The sequence below is a fragment of the Zootoca vivipara genome, chromosome 8, assembly GCF_963506605.1.
Source record: "Zootoca vivipara chromosome 8, rZooViv1.1, whole genome shotgun sequence".
In the NCBI taxonomy this organism is placed as follows: Eukaryota; Metazoa; Chordata; class Lepidosauria; order Squamata; family Lacertidae; genus Zootoca; species Zootoca vivipara.
The window spans coordinates 8,083,418-8,101,702 of record NC_083283.1 but is presented as its reverse complement, the minus strand read 5'-3'; the positions used below and the strand labels follow the sequence as shown (position 1 = coordinate 8,101,702).

General features: G+C 42.3%; 1 protein-coding gene across 1 annotated transcript; it reads right to left on the bottom strand.

Annotated features, from left to right (window-relative positions):
* Positions 1 to 423: 423 nt before the first annotated feature.
* Positions 424 to 17,805, bottom strand: LOC118089661 (solute carrier family 2, facilitated glucose transporter member 5-like). Its single transcript, XM_060278176.1, has 10 exons — positions 17,665 to 17,805; positions 16,361 to 16,456; positions 14,786 to 14,960; positions 12,614 to 12,766; positions 12,017 to 12,142; positions 9,652 to 9,839; positions 4,281 to 4,382; positions 2,609 to 2,684; positions 818 to 945; positions 424 to 597 (listed from the first exon to the last, which is right to left on the bottom strand). Exons 1-10 carry the CDS (start codon positions 17,803 to 17,805, stop codon positions 424 to 426), a joined length of 1,359 nt encoding a protein of 452 aa, XP_060134159.1.
* Positions 17,806 to 18,285: the final 480 nt, after the last annotated feature.

Genomic DNA, 18,285 nt, shown 5'->3' with positions numbered 1-18,285 from the left:
ATGGGCTGTCATTCAGGATGAATTGCGGGCCTCTGGAGTAACTACATGTCTGTAATAAATAAGTAAAGGAACAAAGATGTAGCCTGTTCTGGAATGGAATCTAATTTGGCCCAGCCAAAATACTGTTCGCAAGACATTCACAAAAAAATACTACCAGCAAGACCTGGAAGGGCGGCAGCTGTTGAGGTATTTGTCTGGTGCCTTCCTGAAATTTGGCCACTTTTATGGCACGGAAAAGCCTGAAAACGGGGTGGGCTGGGGTGTTCAGACAAAAAGGAAAACTGCAACATCATCATTGTCATTATTCAGTTTAAGAATAAACATAAGAACTCTTGGAATATGTTTTTTATTATTTCTTTAAAAAAAACCCCACACAACCCTATTTTATAAATGAACAAACTGCATATCCTGCTTAACAAGTTTCTACTTGGACGACTGCATTTTGAAATGTACCCTCCTGGGCTTCCGGGTGGTCACTTTCCCCCTGATTTCCACAAAGGTTCTGTTTCTGGTTTCTGGAATGAACTTGAATATATAAATAAAGATGGCAAAACCGAATGGACAGAAAAAGATTAAGCTGTAGGGCCCAATATGTATCTAGAGATAGGAAAAAATGGGGACAGGGAAGAAGAGAAAGAGGCAGACATGAGTGCAATGTAGAGCTCTATCTATCATCCATCCATCCATCCATCCATCCATAACACCCATATATCCTTCTTGGCTCCACCCAGCTCTCCTCATTATTTTTTGGGGAAAATAATGGTTGTAAGTAGCAAAGTCTGCACTCCTCATCAAAATTACCTTCAAAATCACTCACCTCTATGTAAAGGAGAATCAGTGCTACGATGAAGAATAGGAGCCAATGCAAAACTTGTGCAATCACAGTGGCTGAAGATCGTGATGACTGAAGGAAGAGCTCCACTACAAGCACAATTGGAAGTGGACCTTTGGTGGATAGAAAGGATTCCATTAATTTAATACTCCCCCACCCTTGAAAATTGATCTTTCCGAGTTATTGTTTTACTTGATTCGATTATTGCTTCCAGTGAGACATCTCAGATCAATTTCACAGTAAAAACAGCCACATTAACAACAACTAAAGACAATCCCATAATTTCAAAACCAATGCAGGTGCAGATTAGGATAAACATCTCCACTTAAAAGCTTGGTGAAAAAGGAAGTTCTTCAAAAGGTACCGAAAACACAACCAAGAATGGAGTGATGGGAGAGGATGCCAAAGACAAGGTGGCACCACACCACACCACACTCAAGGTCAGATTTGGATATCATATGGATCAGACCTTCTGATGAGATGGTATTTGCAATAGGTCCTTCAGAGCACAATCATTGATGGGTATAGAAGGAGTGAGATGATCTCTTAGGCATTCTTATCTCAAGCTATATGGGACTTTGCACACAAGGACCAACACCTTGAACTTAGCTTTGTAGCTAAACAACAGCCAGTGTAATCCCTTTAGTAGCAATGTAACAGGGTAGTGGAAGACTGCACCAGTGACCAGTCGGGGCATTACTTATTGTGCTAGTTGTAGGTTCCATCCCAACCTCATTGGTAGCCTGGGAAAGAATGCATTGTAATAATCCATCCTACAGGTTTTCAGCAAATGGATGGCATGGACCCACAATATTTGGCAGGGTTCAAACTCAGTTTGCTGATCCTTATCCAGACCTCTATTGAGTCAAGGTGCCAGTGCAGGGCTTGCGGACGTCTCCTGATGCAGATGTTACAGAGAAATAGAGATTGGGTATCATTACTGCACTGATGACAGCTCTTCCCAAATCTGCTAATGACTATTCCCACAATGGCTTCACAGGGAAACAGCATGAAGTAAAATATGGTACCCTGCAGGATGTCAGAGCACAATTGGCAGGGATCAAGAGATAATCGCCCAGGGCTCTGAAATAGGAGTATTGGAAAGACTGTAAAAGAATGTCTCCGGTGTCCATCTCACCAAGTCACACCACTGTCAATGGTATCAAATGCTACCAAAATATCAAGTGAAAATAACCATTTGTGCTCTAACTGTCCTCTGTGTCTATACTTCTCTGGTATACCAAAGTGTAGAATGACATCTTCTGCACTGGAGAGGGCAGGGTGGAGGGTACATCAGCAGCAACTCCATTTACTATCTCCTCGGCCTGATGCCAGGTGCTGGATCTCATGGCTAGCTCCAAGATGGAGAAGCTTCCTACTGACTGAGATGGGTGTCCTATGAATCACAGCAACTCCTCCCTCTCCATCACCCCTCAACACCTGCAGCATGTGCTCATGCAACACCGTGTATCTTGACGGGCACATTTGGATGTGATCAGCTTCTCCTAGCTCACCCACCCAGGTCTCAGCAACACAAGTCACATGAACAACTTCATCCACATTCAAGTTAGATATAACTCAGGTTGCCACAGCAGACAGGCAGCCATGAATGTCTATATGTGAGGAGTGCAGCATTAATAGTAGCTCCCTAGCCTTCTATGATGAATTACCACCTCCCCATAGCTGTGTGTCTTTCTGTAATGATCACTTACATTTATCACTTATTAATCTCTCCCCCATCATCTAAAGAGCTCAACACATCATCTAAGCACTTACCTGGCCCAATGACATGTGCAAAAAGGAAAATGTAGATTAAGATTACGCTGAAATATCTCATCTCTGGGACAGCACTCTGTTGGAGAAAGTAGAGTGCATTTCAGTTATGTGCTTGTGATATTGTCAGGTGCCCTTTATTTCATAAAAGTTATATACTGCTTGATTGTTATATATATATATATATATATATATATATATATATATATATATATATATCAAAGTGCATAAAAAGGTAAAGGACCCCTGGAAAGTTAAGTCCAGTCAAAGGCGACTATGGGGTGCAGCACTCACCTCGCTTCAGGGCAAGGGAGCTGGTGTTTATCCAGACAGCTTTCTGGGTCATGTGGTCAGCATGACATAGAATTAAGCTGCGAGACTATCATCATCATCATCATCACTTTTAATTTGTATACCGCCTTTCTATCATACAATACTCAAAGCGGTTTACAAGCTGAAGAAACAGAATCTAATGAAATACAAAACACCCTTATAACAATCTAATGCAATAAAAAATGTGATAATAAAACATAGCTTTAAAATAAGAAATCAAATAATGTAACGCTCAACAATCATTAGAATAGTATAGAATAATATCAGCATATGAAAATTAAACAGAAACCCACTCTTAACATTTACAATAAATAATTTCAAAATAACAATCAATAAAACAACAGCAAGCCACAGTGCATAAAAAAATTCAATACAAATTGAAAAACAGAGACTGGAGGGTGAGGCAAGGCAGGTGGAAGAAGGCCTTGCCTGATGGAGCCTATAATTCACATAATCCCTAACCATTGATCATGCTGGTTGTGGCTGCCGGGAGTTGAGTCCAAGAGCAAAACTCATCTTTCCATTTGTTATCCCTTATTCCTTAAAATTCTGGCTCACAGAATGCAGTAGGAGGTGGTGCAAAACACCAAGAACTGAGCCCCTGTGAAATCTGTCATCTTGGAATTCAACATCCATGTACAGTGGTACCTCTGGTTATGAACAGAATCCGTTCAGGAAGTCCATTCGTAATTGGAAACCGCTCGCAACATGAGGCACAGTTTTGCTAATGGCGCCTCCCGCCGCATGCGTGCCTCCGGCGCACAATTTCCACTCGCATCCTGGGGCAAAGTTCGCAACCAGGAGCAGCTACTTCCGGGGTACTGGAGCTCGTAACCCGGAGCGTGCGCAACCAGAGGTACCACTGTAATGTTCACAGGGCAGAGACTATGCTCATTCTTATCCATTTGTAGAATCATAGGAGGCTGACTTATACCTGCCAACATTTGAACGTGAGCCCCCAAGACTGGAAGTTTTAAAGCAGAGTTGAGATGGCTGTTTGTCATGGATGCTTTAGCTCAGATTCGTGGATTGCAGGTGGTTGGGCTAGTTGACCCTCGGGGGGGGGGGGTCCCTTCCAACTCTATAGTTCTATGATTCCATGATTTTACCTCCTTGCTCATTGCTAAACAACAGAGGTGTTGGAAGCACCAACCAGCAGTACAGCCATTTCAAATCACCTCAGCTTGTATACATAATTTTGGAAAAAGGAAATGTTCTGATGCCTCCACTGTCCGCTTCCCCACTTGCTGTGGAGCTGTTACACAGTGCATGTTACAGGGGAAGTGGGCTATGGGACAGCCCATTTAGCGATTCTCAGCTCTAAATGCCGCCAGTTACAAACCTGCATTTCCATGGCCACGGTTAACAGGACACAGATGAAACTGCTCACCCCAAAGCCAATGAGAAGCAGAAACCTGCAGCCCTTATAATAAGCAACCAAAATCTAAAGAATATAAAGACAAAGGAAGAGATCCTGTACATCAAAATTGGTTACTTTATGTCGGTTCCTATACAACTGGTGGAAAGCATTAATAAAGATAAAATTACCAAGCATATAGAGCAGGGGTCCCCAGACTACGGCCCGGGGGCCGGATGCAGCCCAATTAGCCTGCCAATCCGGCCGACGACCCCTGCCGCCTGCCGCTGCCGCCCGCTCTTACGGTGCGCAGCGCGGCAGCGCTCTTCCGGGTTGGGGGAAAAGCGCCAAAAATCCTTTGTGCGCATGCGTATGGGCCTCTCCCGACCCGGAAGAAGTCATTTCTGGTGCACTTCCGGGTCGGGGGAGGCCCACGCGCATGCGCACAACGGATTTTCGGCACTTTTCCCACCCTGGAAGCGCGCCGCCGCGCCAGTAAGCGCCCGTGCGCATGCACCCGTGCGTGCACTCCCTCGCCCGCCGGCCTGCACAGGCGCGTGCTCCCCCGCCCTCCGGCCCGCCGCGCGATCGGCACGGTGGGAACCGGCCCAAACGCCGATAAGTCTGGGGACCCCTGATATAGAGGAATAAGACATGCTGAAGAGGCATCAATTTGGCTTCTCTAAATGTAGGTCAGGCATCCCCAAACTGCGGCCCTCCAGATGTTTTGGCCTACAACTCCCATGATCCCTAGCTAACAGGACCAGTGGTCGGGGAAGATGGGAATTGTAGTCCAAAACATCTGTTTGGGGATGCCTGATGTAGATCCTGCTATACTAGCATGTTAGAGTTTCTTCTCTCTCTTTTTTTTTTTAGTGAATGTCAAGAATGCTTTGATGGGTTGGACTGGATGGTCCTCGTGGTCTCTTGCAACTCTATGGTTCTATGAATGTCTTCCAGTAGCACCTTAGAGACCAGTTAAGTTTGTTATTGGTATGAGCTTTCGTGTGCATGCACACTTCTTCAGATACACTGAAACAGAAGTCACCAGACCCTTATATATAGTGAGAGGGTGGGGAGGGGTATTACTCAGAGGGTGGTGGGAATGGGTGATTGGCTGATAGGTGTGGTAAACCTGTTGATGACTGTTAATTACTGCAATTGGTCTTACAGGAAAAAGCAATGGGTGAGATGGCTAAAAATAGCTTTATCGTGTATAATGAGATAAGAATCCAATGTCTCTATTCAGACCAGGTCTCTCCATGGTTTTAAGTTTGGTAATAAGTTGCAATTCAGCAACTTCTCTTTCCAGTCTATTTCTGAAATTCTTTTGTCATAAGACAGCTACTTGTATAGAAGACATCTACTTTTATAGCAGACAGCTACAGTGGTACCTTGCAAGACGAATGCCCTGCAAGACGAATTTTTCGCAAGACGAATGCGTCTTGCGATCTGATGGTGACTCGCAAGACGGATTTGTTTTGCATAAACTTCATCTTGTGAATCACGGTTTCCCATAGGAATGCATTGAAATTTAATTAATGCGTCCCTATGGGCAAAAAAAGAAATCCCAATGCATTCCTATGGGAGACCGCGATTCACAAGACGAATTTTTCGCAAAACAAATTGACTCACAGAACGAATTAAATTCGTCTTGCGAGGTGCCACTGTACTTGTATCTTGTATAGAATGTCCTGGAAGATTGAAGTGTTCTCCTACTGGTTTCTCTGTCTTGTGATACCTGATTCGACTATGGCAGCCCAACACAGCCACCTACCTGTAACTAGTGAATGTCTGTGTAAGAAAGCTAAGAATTGCAAGGGCCAATCTGGATGATACCCTGTGCCCATTCCAAACCCATGATTCTGTGATGGGGGGGAGGGGAGGGGAATCAGAATTACAGATCAAAGTGTAGAGAGAGAGAGCGGCAACACAGAAATATATTGGGATTTTTTTTAAAAAAAGAAAAAAAGATCAGGACAACTCTTTAGGTTGACATACAAGCTTACATTAAGCAAGAATCCACATAAAAACAACAGTGCAGTGAGTGTTTCCCACAACTGTGTGTGTTCATGTGTGTCAAGGATCTTAAATAAGAAGGACTTGAATGAAAGCCTTTACATACCTACTCAAAGAAATGGGGGACTTAACGGTAAAGTAAGTGTGCAGAGGATGGTTTAGCTTCCAGATGTTGCTGGACTACCACTCTTTTCAGCCTCAGCAAGAATGTTCAGTTATTGGGAATGATGGGAGTTATAATCTAACAACTTCAGGAGAGCACCATGTTAACTATCCTGGGTGTACAGATTGCAGTCTTTCGGACATATCTGTACCACAGTCCTAAACTGGTGTAGCACTAATTTCCTTTTCCACCTTTGGGAAGTATAATTCTGTGGTAGTAGGACAGAGGTGAGGCACATTCTCCTTAGAAAGCAAAAGGAAGAAAGGTAAGAGTCCTTGCTCTCACCAACTCAAATTTTATTTAAATGAAAATTTCAAATTCTAAACTAATTTGAAAATTGATTTTAAAAACACAAAAAACAAAACACACCCTTCGGACAGCTTCCAAGAAGCCAGGTAGTATATGCGAATATGTAGCACTGCTCTTCAAAATAATACTCAGACAACTCATGCAAAACTATAATTATTGTGGTTTTTATGAAAGGGGGGGGCACCTAAATTGGCACAAAATAGTTATAAAAGGTTGCATGCATTTCCAAGATCTAGAAGGTTAGCGAGAAAGAGGTAGAAGATGCTTACCCCAAATACCATTGAGATGCATAAATATATGGTGGTTGCTATTGTTGCAAATCGGGATGAATATATCCCCATATTTAAATTTCTGAGGTTTCTGTCTGCATAATAGTATGCCTGAAAAAGGATGCATACCATTACAAGTCTTATCTGAATGGAAGAAAAAGGATGTTGACAAAGATACATAATTGACCCGATTCTGCAGGACTCTTTTCGTGTTTCGCACTGAACCTTGGACATTAGCTGCTCCTAATCTTGCATGATCTCTATAATTGTCTTGACTCTTTAAGTAACATGTCCTATGGTTCAGAACTGCAATTTTCCTGGCATCTCCCTCCATGTGGGAATAAGGCAGCCACACCCCAAAGCCATGAAATGGTGCCTCCACGCTCCTCTCTCAAGAGGTATGTGGGCACCATGGCAACATCGGCTAGGCGTAATGAGCCGGATGTAGAGTCTGTACTTCTCCCCATACCACAAGATAGATGGTCCTAGGAGGCCAAGCCAGCCATGAGGAACATCTCACATACATCACAAGTTATCCATTCCTCAGGTCATGCCAGTCCTGGGGAACGTTTTCATCCATCTTTAGTTATTGAGGTCATGCCAGTCCTGGGGAACGTCTTCATCCATCTTTAGTTATTCATTCCCCAGGAGCTCAAACTTCCCATGAGAAACATGCATACTATGGAGAACAATAGGTTTGAGCATAAATGGGCATAAGTGTATTCTGCTGATATTATTGGATAATGCTAGATAGGTGTGCTGTAATGATTGGTTTATGGCTATTGCATATGCATTTACTATACCTAATAAATATGTGGTCATGAGAGAGCTCGGGGCTCTCGTCCCACAACTGGTTGACTCTATCAGCTGTCTGTCGTCCTTCACGAGAGCCCACCGCTTGTAATAAGCCTTGGTGCTATACCCTTTGCTGCTACATCTGGCTGTTAGCAGCTGGCTGTTACTTTGTAACAAGTCTTGCTGCTACACTCCAAGCTGCTAGGACCCCTGGCTGTTACACCTCCATTTCTAAATTTCCCTCAGTCTGCTGGACATGTAATCTTGGCATGAAAATCCACATCTCCCTACAGCTTTTCTACACATTAGAGCAGAGCTTTCCAGACTTTCCAGGTTAGTGACACACTTTTTAGCCATGCGTTATTTTGTGACACACCAATTTGGGTTTCACTAGCAAACTGGTGGGTGGCCTGCTCCCTTTCCAGCCCCAGGAGGAGTGCGGGGCTCATTGGCGCAACACACTTACACACTGCAGCCGACACACTAATGTGTCGTGACACACAGTGGAAAGCTCTGCATTAGAGGATCAAAGTTGAAAATGAAGATAGCTATTACCTAGAAAGACCCTGATGTTGGGAAAGATGGAGGGCACAAGGAGAAGGGGACGACAGAGGACGAGATGGTTGGACAGTGTTCTCGAAGCTACGAACACGAGTTTGACCAAACTGCGGGAGGCAGTGCAAGACAGGAGTGCCTGGCGTGCTATGGTCCATGGGGGCACGAAGAGTCGGACACGACTAAACAACTAAACAACAACAACAAATTCCCTAGAAACAGCCCCTTCTAAGATAAGGGACAGTTGACTTGAATCTCTTCCTTGCAAAATCAGGGCCTACTGAGATTTGCAGTCAGGTATATGTCTGATCAAAATTGCTGCAGAAGTTCTATTGTATGTACTTTGGCATATGATTGATCAAATCATTTCATGTAGCTGGATTTTTGTGTGGAATGCAGTCTTGCTTTTCTCTGATAATTGAGAAAGTTTTTTTGGGGGGGGAATCATCTCCTTCAATGGAATAGCATAAATATCCCTTTCTTTGAGCACCTGTCCCTCTTCCATTTGAGAGCATGCATGCAACCTTTTGCCTGTGTCCAAGCCTTGCTGATTCAGGTAATTATTATTTAATAAGGGTATTTCAGCTCTGCATCAGTATTATAGGTTGGTAATGTTAGCTTGTAGTTTGTAATGTTTTTATGCTATATATAACATTTTTAACCTTCTCTTATTTGTATCTGCAAGCTGCCTTGAGTTCCATAAGGGAAAAAGGCAGGGTATAAATGGACGCCCCCAACCCCACCACCAACAACAATTTGTTGCACTATCCAACTGATTAGCTCTACCACTTGGCTTGGATCTTTGAATTATTGAAAAGTTAAAGAGAATACAATTCACATTTAAGAAACAATATCAGTCAATAACCCTCCATGACTCGTCATTCAGGATTACCCCAATGACCTCAGTGCTCTGTACTTTTGGAACCTTTATTCCCCAGCAATGCCATCTTTCCTGTAGAGTGAGACCATTTACTTGGGCAGCAATGGGAAATCTGCAGCCCACCATGTGTTTTTGGACAAAAACTTCCATTATCCCTGACCACTGGCCACATTGGCTTCGCCAATGAGAGCAGGAGCCCCAACAATACCTACAAGCCTACAGTTTCCCTCTCCCTGTCTTACAGAGTTTGATATTTCTAACACTTAGAGAAGCATCTGAAAAACAGAACAGTGCTAGCTGGTATGACAGCCTCTAAATTTTATGTACAACAGGGGCCTTCATTTCACCTAGCTCAACCTTCCTTACCACACTGTTGCCATCGAACTGTTGTCCAACCATCAAGACAATTATGGCAATGACTTGCCTTCGCAGTTTTTTGGAATATAGCAGTTTAAGAGGTTTCATGTTCTTTTCTGACTTTTCAACAATGTCCTCCTGATGGAGCTCTTCAATCTCATCCTCCACATAATTTCTGTTCCTTAGTTTCTTCAGTGCTATGTTAAGAATAGAGGCGGAGAGGATCAGACTTCAAAAGAGGTACTTTTTAAAAGAAGGAAAAAGGAAGAGAATGGTAACAAAGGAAAAGTTGGATGAAGGAAGTCAAGAGGGTGAAATCTTTCCAGAATGCTTGGGGGCCATTGAAAGCCATAAGTATAGAAGTCAGAATGCTCACTGCAGAGCAGTAAATATACCACCAAGGTCAAGAGGATGCCTCTGTGGTGAATGAATACAATAAAGGAAGCAATTCAAGGCAAAAAAGGGGTTTGTTTTGGAAAATAGAAGTCATGTCCAAATAAGAAAAACAAAAACAGAACAGAAGCTTTAGCAAAAGAAAGACAGGGAGGCATAAACAGAATTTGAGGAGCATATTACTAAAAAAAAAATTCGAATAATAGAAAAGTATGGGGGAAAGAGGTCATCACTTCAAGGGACAAGAAATATATCCCTTAGAAGGGGTCCATTCCTTGGGGTAAGAACTGATATATTTTTTGCTGAATAAACACCTTCATAATCCAAATACAATTAAATTGTTAGGCAACAAAGATAGCTAATGATTTGCCTGCCCAGTGCAAAGGCTGAAGAAGAAAGAACATCTGGAATGCCTGGTAGACAGTGCTGAGGAGGAGCATTGGTCATAGTGCATGTTATCATCAAAGATATTATTTCCTTTACTTGGAAACATGGGATTTGTGGATCAACATGAGGGAGACTTGACTGCCCTGGAGTCCTTGCCCTCTTGCAAGGTCAACAAAGATGATGAAATCTCTAGTTACTTTGAGGATTTGTCATTGTGGCTGAAATGTTTTGTCAGCTGAGGATTCCTTCATGTCTGAGTAGTGGAAACCCTCATACAAAACATAAAACCCAGGCTAACATTGCCTTGATGATTATGTGGGTATAAAGTGCATTTATAAAGTCCTAGAAATTCCAAAGCATTCGGGCCACCACTCTAAAGGCCCTATTTCTTGCCGAAATTGTTATTTTGCTCTCCATGTTGTTGGAATGGGAAAAGGAGCCAGATTTGAAAAGTGCTACATTCATTTATATTAACATAAGTAGGTCCATGATCGATCAGTCCAAATGCTCTTTATTGATTATAGACTTGTCATTCTTTATTGTGCTTGATAAGTGTAAACTGTTTAATTATTATTTGTTGATGTTTAATTTCACTGATTACTATTAGATTCTGATGGATTGTTGAATGCTGCTTTGTTTGATATAAGTTGTTTATTTTAAAGTTTAAAAAAAAAACCATAAAGGACCCCTGACAGTTAAGTCCAGTTGAGAATGACTCTGGGGTTGCGTGCGGCGCTCATCTCGCTTTACTGGCCGAGGGAGCCATTGTTTGTCCACAGACAGTTTTTCCAGGTCATGTGGCCAGCATGACTAAGCCGCTTCTGGCAAAACCAGAGCAGCGCAAAGAAACACTGTTTATAGCACCTTCCTGCTGGAGCAGTACCTATTTATCTACTTGCGCTTTGACATGCTTTCAAACTGCTAGGTTGGCAGGAGTTGGGACAGAGCAATGGGAGCTCACCTCACATGCCGTGGGGAGGATTCAAACTGCCGACCTTCTGATTGGCAAGCTCTAGGCTCAGTGTTTTAGACCACAGCACCACCTGTGTCCCTTATTATTATTATTTTAAGTTATTGTGACTTTTAATATTGGATCAGATTGTTACTATTAATGTTTGATGTTTTATTGTGTTTTTATATGTATTGGTATTTGCCCAGAGTAGCTTGGGCAACCCAGCCAGATGGGTAGGGTATAAATTACAACAACAACAACAACAACAACAACAACAACAACAACAACGCTGGCTCCAGAGAGACTGCCCTTCTTTTCACCACCCTGGCCCAATTTTACATTTTATACCATTGATTTGATTTGCTATTTAAACACTAGAAACTGCCTTGGGTGCCCTGGCAGAAAGGTATATAAGTGCAATAAATAAATTTATGTATACAACGAATGAACATTTACATAACATGTTTTTCATACTTCTCATGTGTAGTTCTTCTGAAATGGATGTTAGTGGGCTCTTATGACTGACAGCATAAGAATGCTAGAATGGCGAGACCTTATGTGACTAGCCAATAGTGGGTGACATTGCACAGCTATGTAGGGTGCTCACACTTAAAGGTCCCAGTGCAATTCAACACATCGTACCTTGCCTTGAGCTTTCTTCATCCTTCTTCTGAATGAGTAGGTACCTTGGGCTTTCAGGTAAGAAGGGCAGTAGAGGCAACTGAAGCAATGGCATAACACCAAAAAGTTTTATCAGAGTTGGGAAGCCTGTCGAAGAAGATAGTATGAAGATAAACAGCAGCACTCCATCTGATGCTATATCCCTATGTTTGAGAAATGGGCTTGTTTGTTGGTTAGTCAGGCAGTCAGTCTGTTCTCCATGGGTTTGGATGCCTTTCAAGACATAATCACCAAACTCAGCATGAGGGTTTCAAAGTTGGGAGACCTTAGTCAACATGTGGATGCCAGATGTCATTTTGAATCAAGATGGCAGCCCAAAAAGTCTTTCCCCATTTTGGGGGAATTAATGTTGCAGTACCGGAACCTGTTCCTCCCACATGTTAAAAGTGTGGCACTTATTGTAAGAACATCATGGTGACTACCAGAAACTTCCTTCCTTCCTTCCTTCCTTCCTTCCTTCCTTCCTTCCTTCCTTCCTTCCTTCCTTCCTTCCTATTTTAAAAGCAAGCACTCCCCGCTGCTGTACTATAAGGCAAAGAATTAACGTCACTGAGTTACCTTTTCCCGTCCCCAAGACTTCTTGAAGACAAAGTATCTGAGCCACAAGGAAACCAAACAAATAAAACAGGTGGTGCGTCATGATGATGCCCCCCCTCAGGCTTCTAGGGGAGATCTCGCCAAGATACAGAGGGCCAACACAGAAGCATATTCCTGGTTAGATAGAAATTCAAATGGTAATGCACAACATGCATGTGACATGATTTATTTATTAAGGCTTGTATTCAACAAATTACTATGCAAACTATTCCATCAGCACAATGTGCACAACTGAACATTGTCCAATTCTCTCCCCACCCCCCGCCCATGATGCCCCAGCAAATATTTTCCTATAGTTTTTTCCTCTCTTCAATCCTCCAGAATAGAATTGGGAATGCTGTGTGTTGTAGTGGGAGGAAATTGGGGAAGGTCCCTTCGCACCCATGGGAGGGACTCTTGGAAGGAGTTAAAGGGCAAAGAGGGATACTTGGAATAATGGTAATCATCTCTTCGTTGAGAAAGCATCAACTTCTTATCTTTGGTTTCAGCTAGGACTTGCTCCAGGGCAACATCTCTGAAAGGTTTAGTGCCTACAAATGTCATAGAGGTTAGACCTGTACACAAGGAAGCATCCAAATCCCAGTCAGCCAGAGGTGTCTCCTTGTGCCATTCCAGCAGCCATTGTGTGAGAGGAGGACTGGGCAGAGTCCATAGATGAGTCAGAGATGAATGCAAGGACATGGGAAGGTTTTAGAAGTGGTATCTGAATTCTGTCAGGTCCCTGAGTTGGATAGCCTAGAACATCTTCAATTGAAAATAGTACTGCCTTGGGGGGGGGGGCAGAGGTGGAGACTGAGGCTCTAATAGCCAATGTACAAGCTTCATGTGCACATTTGAGAGCAATGTCAGATCTACACTGATTGGCATCTTTCATTGTATAATCCCATATCTGGAAAGTAGGACAATTAGTGGAAGGGGGCAGATACAGGTTGCTCAGCAATTGAAGGCATAGGTACCTGAGTACCCTTGCCAAATTCTTTGGAGTAGGATGTTAAAGATGAAACTGTTAAAGAGACAATGACGAAATGAGCAATGGAGATAGGGAAACCAATAAAGATGGATAGATGGGAAAGACTCTGGAAAGTAACGTGGAAGTTTACAGTGTCAGAAGGAATTAGAGAGAATTTAATTAAAATGTTTTATAAATGGTATCTGACGCCAGTAAAAATTCATAAAATGTACAAAACTAAAGATAATTGTTGGTGGAGGTGTCAAAAGGAAATCGGAACATTCCTACATATATGGTGGAACTGTAAAATGATAAAGCCATTTTGGATTGGAATTTTAGAAGAATTAAAGAAAATATTCAAGTATAATATTTATTAAAAAAAACTCCAGAGTCTTTCCTATTAGGAATGATTGATAAAGAGCTAGATAAAAAAGATGAAAAGGTATTTTTGTATTCGGTGGCGGCAGCAAGAATCCTAATTGCTAAATTGTGGAAAAAACAGGAAGTTCTTACCATCAGAGACTGGCAAGAGAAGGTAATTAGCTATATTGATCTGGCCAAATTGACTAATTCGATCAGGGGTGGTTCAAATAAGAAATTTGATAAAAATTGGGGAGAATTTGGAATATATTTGAAAGGACTTGGGTTTAAAACAAATATTCTGTAGAATTCCCATGATGAAATTGAAGTGAAGCAGTATGAAAGTAAAAAAAAAAAAAAAGTAGCCCGGGATAGAGATAAGGAGAAGTCGATGTGTAATGGAAGATGTAAAGTATTGGATTATTGAAAATGAAGATGTATAAGTAAAGCAGATAGAAGTAAGGTACAAAGCAAAGTAGGCTGTATTCAAATCTGTATTGGTGTTTGCGTGTGTAGCAGCAAACCGGGAGGGGGGTACGGTGGCCAGAAATAAACTGTGCTTGTGAAAGAGGGGGGGCTGTCTAATGGATCCCATAGCAGTAGTACAGGCAGTCATAGACTCCTGGGAAAACTGCTTCATGAAAGGATCTCTCACCCACAACATCACAGAGGGTGCAAGGACCTATTTTCCTGCTCCTTTTCAGGTGCCAAACTTCAGTGTTCCTGATCTAATCAGCTGAATGGCGCAAATTGCAGTCTGACTTCTGCCTGGGTGTCCTTAACTTTTAAAAATATGAGGCACTAAATCCAGGACCCTGACTCACCTGTGCTTATTCCAGAGCAGAGACGTGAAAAGATGATGTATCCACGACTATGTATTGAAAGTGAGAAAGCCATCACAACAGCAAATATAATTGTTGAAAAGTTAGTTATGAACAGTGCAACTTTCCTGGAAAGATAGTGAAATGGAGCAGTGAGGTAGGGGATATATTGTACCATCTAAAGAGCAAAGGAGGGGAGGTACTATGGAACTGCAAGGGTGTCTTCAGGGTTGTTGTTGTTTTGGACAATTGCTTTTGGTTGTCATAGTTTGCAAATGGGAGGAAGAACTACACAAGGCACCAAAACTCCTACTGCCAAATCAGATAGCTCAAAGATTGCAGGACACACTGAATTTCCACAAGGGCTAGAAAACTAATGTTTGTCACTATGCTAGGCAAGTTTTGTTAGTTGGGGAAACTGGTGAGAGAGTCTGAGATCTTCTTAATGGAGGCATGTGCTCTACTACCAACCTGAAAAAGTCTTTAGGTGCCTGCCCTAGGTACATATCTGAACGAAACCACATTGAAAGGATGATCTTGAATTCAGAAGGCATGTACCCACCTCCTAAAAACAAAGCTTCATTAGCTACCATTAGGTCTCCAGGGCCCTAACTAGATCCTATTGTGTTTCTGACTGCTACATATCACTCCATGAAATGTCTAACAATTGTTAAATGTGATCTGACAAATGCCTGTGCATTTTTCTATTTCTGAAATCCCACCCTATTGCTTGAATGAGCAAGAGGAATGATAATGTTATTGTATCTTTATAAGGTGTTACTCGGGGTTAGAGGGGCTGTAGTCAACAACATTCCCCCATCACCACACCCTACCATACTAGGTCATGTGGATGACAAGTCTCAAGTTTATCTCTATACCTGCCAAATCTATCTAACAACCAACCAGCAGGAATGGTCGCAAAGGAGGCTCCGAGTGGAAACATAGTCATGGTGATAGACACAAGGGTAATCTGAAAATCTGCTTCTCCAGGTCTTGTCATGTTATAGAAGCTGGGCAGGAGCTAGGAGATAAGCACATAATGATTAGGACCTCACCACAGATCACATGGCAAGAAACCTGGAGAGCTTGGGACTTAGCTGAAATCCAGGAGGGTCATGGTCGGTCAGTGCATACAATGAGCTACATGGCCTATCTCCAACAATAATAACAATACTAGTTTTATTATTTATACCCTGCCTATCTGGTTTCCCCAGCAACTCTGGGCAGCATCCAACACGTATAAAAACATAATAAAAAGTCAAACATTAAAAACTTCCTGATACTGGGTGCCTTTAGATGTCTTCTAAAAGTTGTGTAGTTCTTTATCTCCTTGACATCTGACTGGAAGGTGTTCCACAGGGAAGGTGCCACTGCAGAGAAGGCCCTTTGCCTGGTTCCCTGTAGCTTCACTTCTTGCAACGAGGGAACCACCAGAAGGACCTTAGAACTGGACCTCAGTGCCTGAGCTGAACAATGGGTGGATACGCTCCTTCTAGTATATTGGACTGAGGCCCTTGCTTTTTGAAGGGCCAAAAGCCTTTGCTTTTTGAAGCCATCTGTGCTGTAGTGCCATCTTACCCCAATAGTGTTGCGGAGTACCCACAGATTGTAGCCATGCTGCACAGATATGAGACAGGAAGCAACTGTTACCAGAATCAGCACCACGGACAGCTCCTACAGGAAGCAGCAGCGAATACTGGGATGAGACTGTACATTGTTAATTAAGTATACTTACCACTCAAAAGATCCTAAATGGAAAGACAGAATAAATATATAGTTCTGACACCTGGACATTGCTTCATAAATGTATTTTTGTACCAACTATTAGCTGAGTTCTCTGGGTGGTTTCCAACCTCATTAAAATTCAAACTACTACAAAATTTGAAACAAAGAAAAATATTAAATCTAAACAACACAAATAGCCATAATGTAGACACTGCCTGGAGACTTTCTCTAGTGAGAACATTTCATGAAGGGGGCTCCACCTCTTAAAAAGCCCTTCCTCTCATCACTTGCTTTCGAAGGGCCAGTTAGCATAGAAAGGAGCAGGTGGGTACCTATGGGAGTGAGAGAAGACAACATTATATACCAAACCTTTTCCTTTCCTTTCCTTTCCTTTTAATGGACTGGTTCTATTTCACCACAATGCTAAACCAAGTCCTGCTTAATTTCAATTATCTGTAGTCCTTTATTGCTAGGCACCACACCATTAATAGATATGTTACCTATGCAATACAGATATCAGATGGTATCCTTTATTGTGATTAGTTCAAGCTACACCCCTATCTTGAAGATCTATGAATTTCTATGACAGAGGAGTCGACCTAATGCCTAGAGGTGCCTATTCTTTGGAATAGATATATGGAGTCCATGCGATGGGAGCTACCATTCTACGTTAAAAATGCTCAACTGGTAATCAAAACCACCTACATAGAAGGATAGAATTGGAAGGGATCTTGAAGATAATCTCGTCCAACTACCTGTCAGTGTTCAACTGTCATAGGCATATGACTGCATGAGGTAGGTGTGTTGAACTGAACTGATGCTGGAGTAAGTCCTCAAGAATGGTATTCTGGGGATGTGGGGGAGGTGGAACCAGAATGGATTTAGGTTTGATCTTAAGCTTGGTCATGTGACCTGGGAACACAGCATAGAACACTATTTTAAAGTTTTGTTTTACCTCTGCCAGGCTTAAGCAGAGCAGCACTAGCCCCACTGATTAATGGAGTCTGGTTCTGGTGTAAATTTATGCTGGCTTAATTTAAACCAACTTGTTCATTGTGCATAGGATTACTCCTTTAGTGACATGTATCAGTTGTATCCTCCTTTTTATTCACGGTGTTTAGGTAGTGGGTTGGACGAAGCACTCCACTCTCACTCACCCCTTTCTTGGTTGCTGCAATGCCTACATCCTTCTTGCTATTCTCTCTATTTCTGGCTTCTTGAACAGTGGATTGGACAGAACCCACTGAGTTCACCTCTCTCTTGATTTCTGCATTGGCTTTCTCATCTCCTGGGTCCATGCTTTCTTGTGTAAGAGTCAGAAAACACACTCACCTGTTGGGGAATAAGAGAGTTCTTTTGACTTACCCTATTTCCCAGCACCTAGCTCCAGATTGATAACTTGAAGTTCTTCCTTTTAGCTCAAATAATTAAAAACAACAAAACAACAACAACCTAACCTAACCTAACCATCACCAGAGGTGTAATGGAAGAGGAGGGCAAGGGATTGCAGCTCTGGGACTTCTTCAAAGCAGAAGTGTTTGTGTCATCTGGCAAATGCACCAGGATAACTGATGAAATCTCCTTTCTCTTTTCAAGTGAATGAGGTGATGTTTGTGATGATATCTTAGAGAAAATCGGTATATAGAAAATAATCAAGTGGATGCAGAGTACTTTGATAAGTTTTCGGCTTCATATAGCACTCTACATTTAAACACTTCTTTGCAAGCTTCTTTGCCTTTATAACGAAAAGCTAAAATTTGCACTTTTTGTAGCTGAAT

Coding starts and splice junctions, on each gene's coding strand:
- LOC118089661 (XM_060278176.1), bottom strand. CDS start 17,805: ATGGACCCAGGAGATGAGAAAGCCAATGCAGAAATCAAGAGAGAGGTG. Junction 16,457..17,664: donor TTGCAGCAACCAAGAAAGGG/GTGAGTGAGAGT, acceptor TGCTTCCTGTAG/GAGCTGTCCGTGGTGCTGAT. Junction 14,961..16,360: donor TACTCCGCAACACTATTGGG/GTAAGATGGCAC, acceptor TTTGCTCTTTAG/ATGGTACAATATATCCCCTA.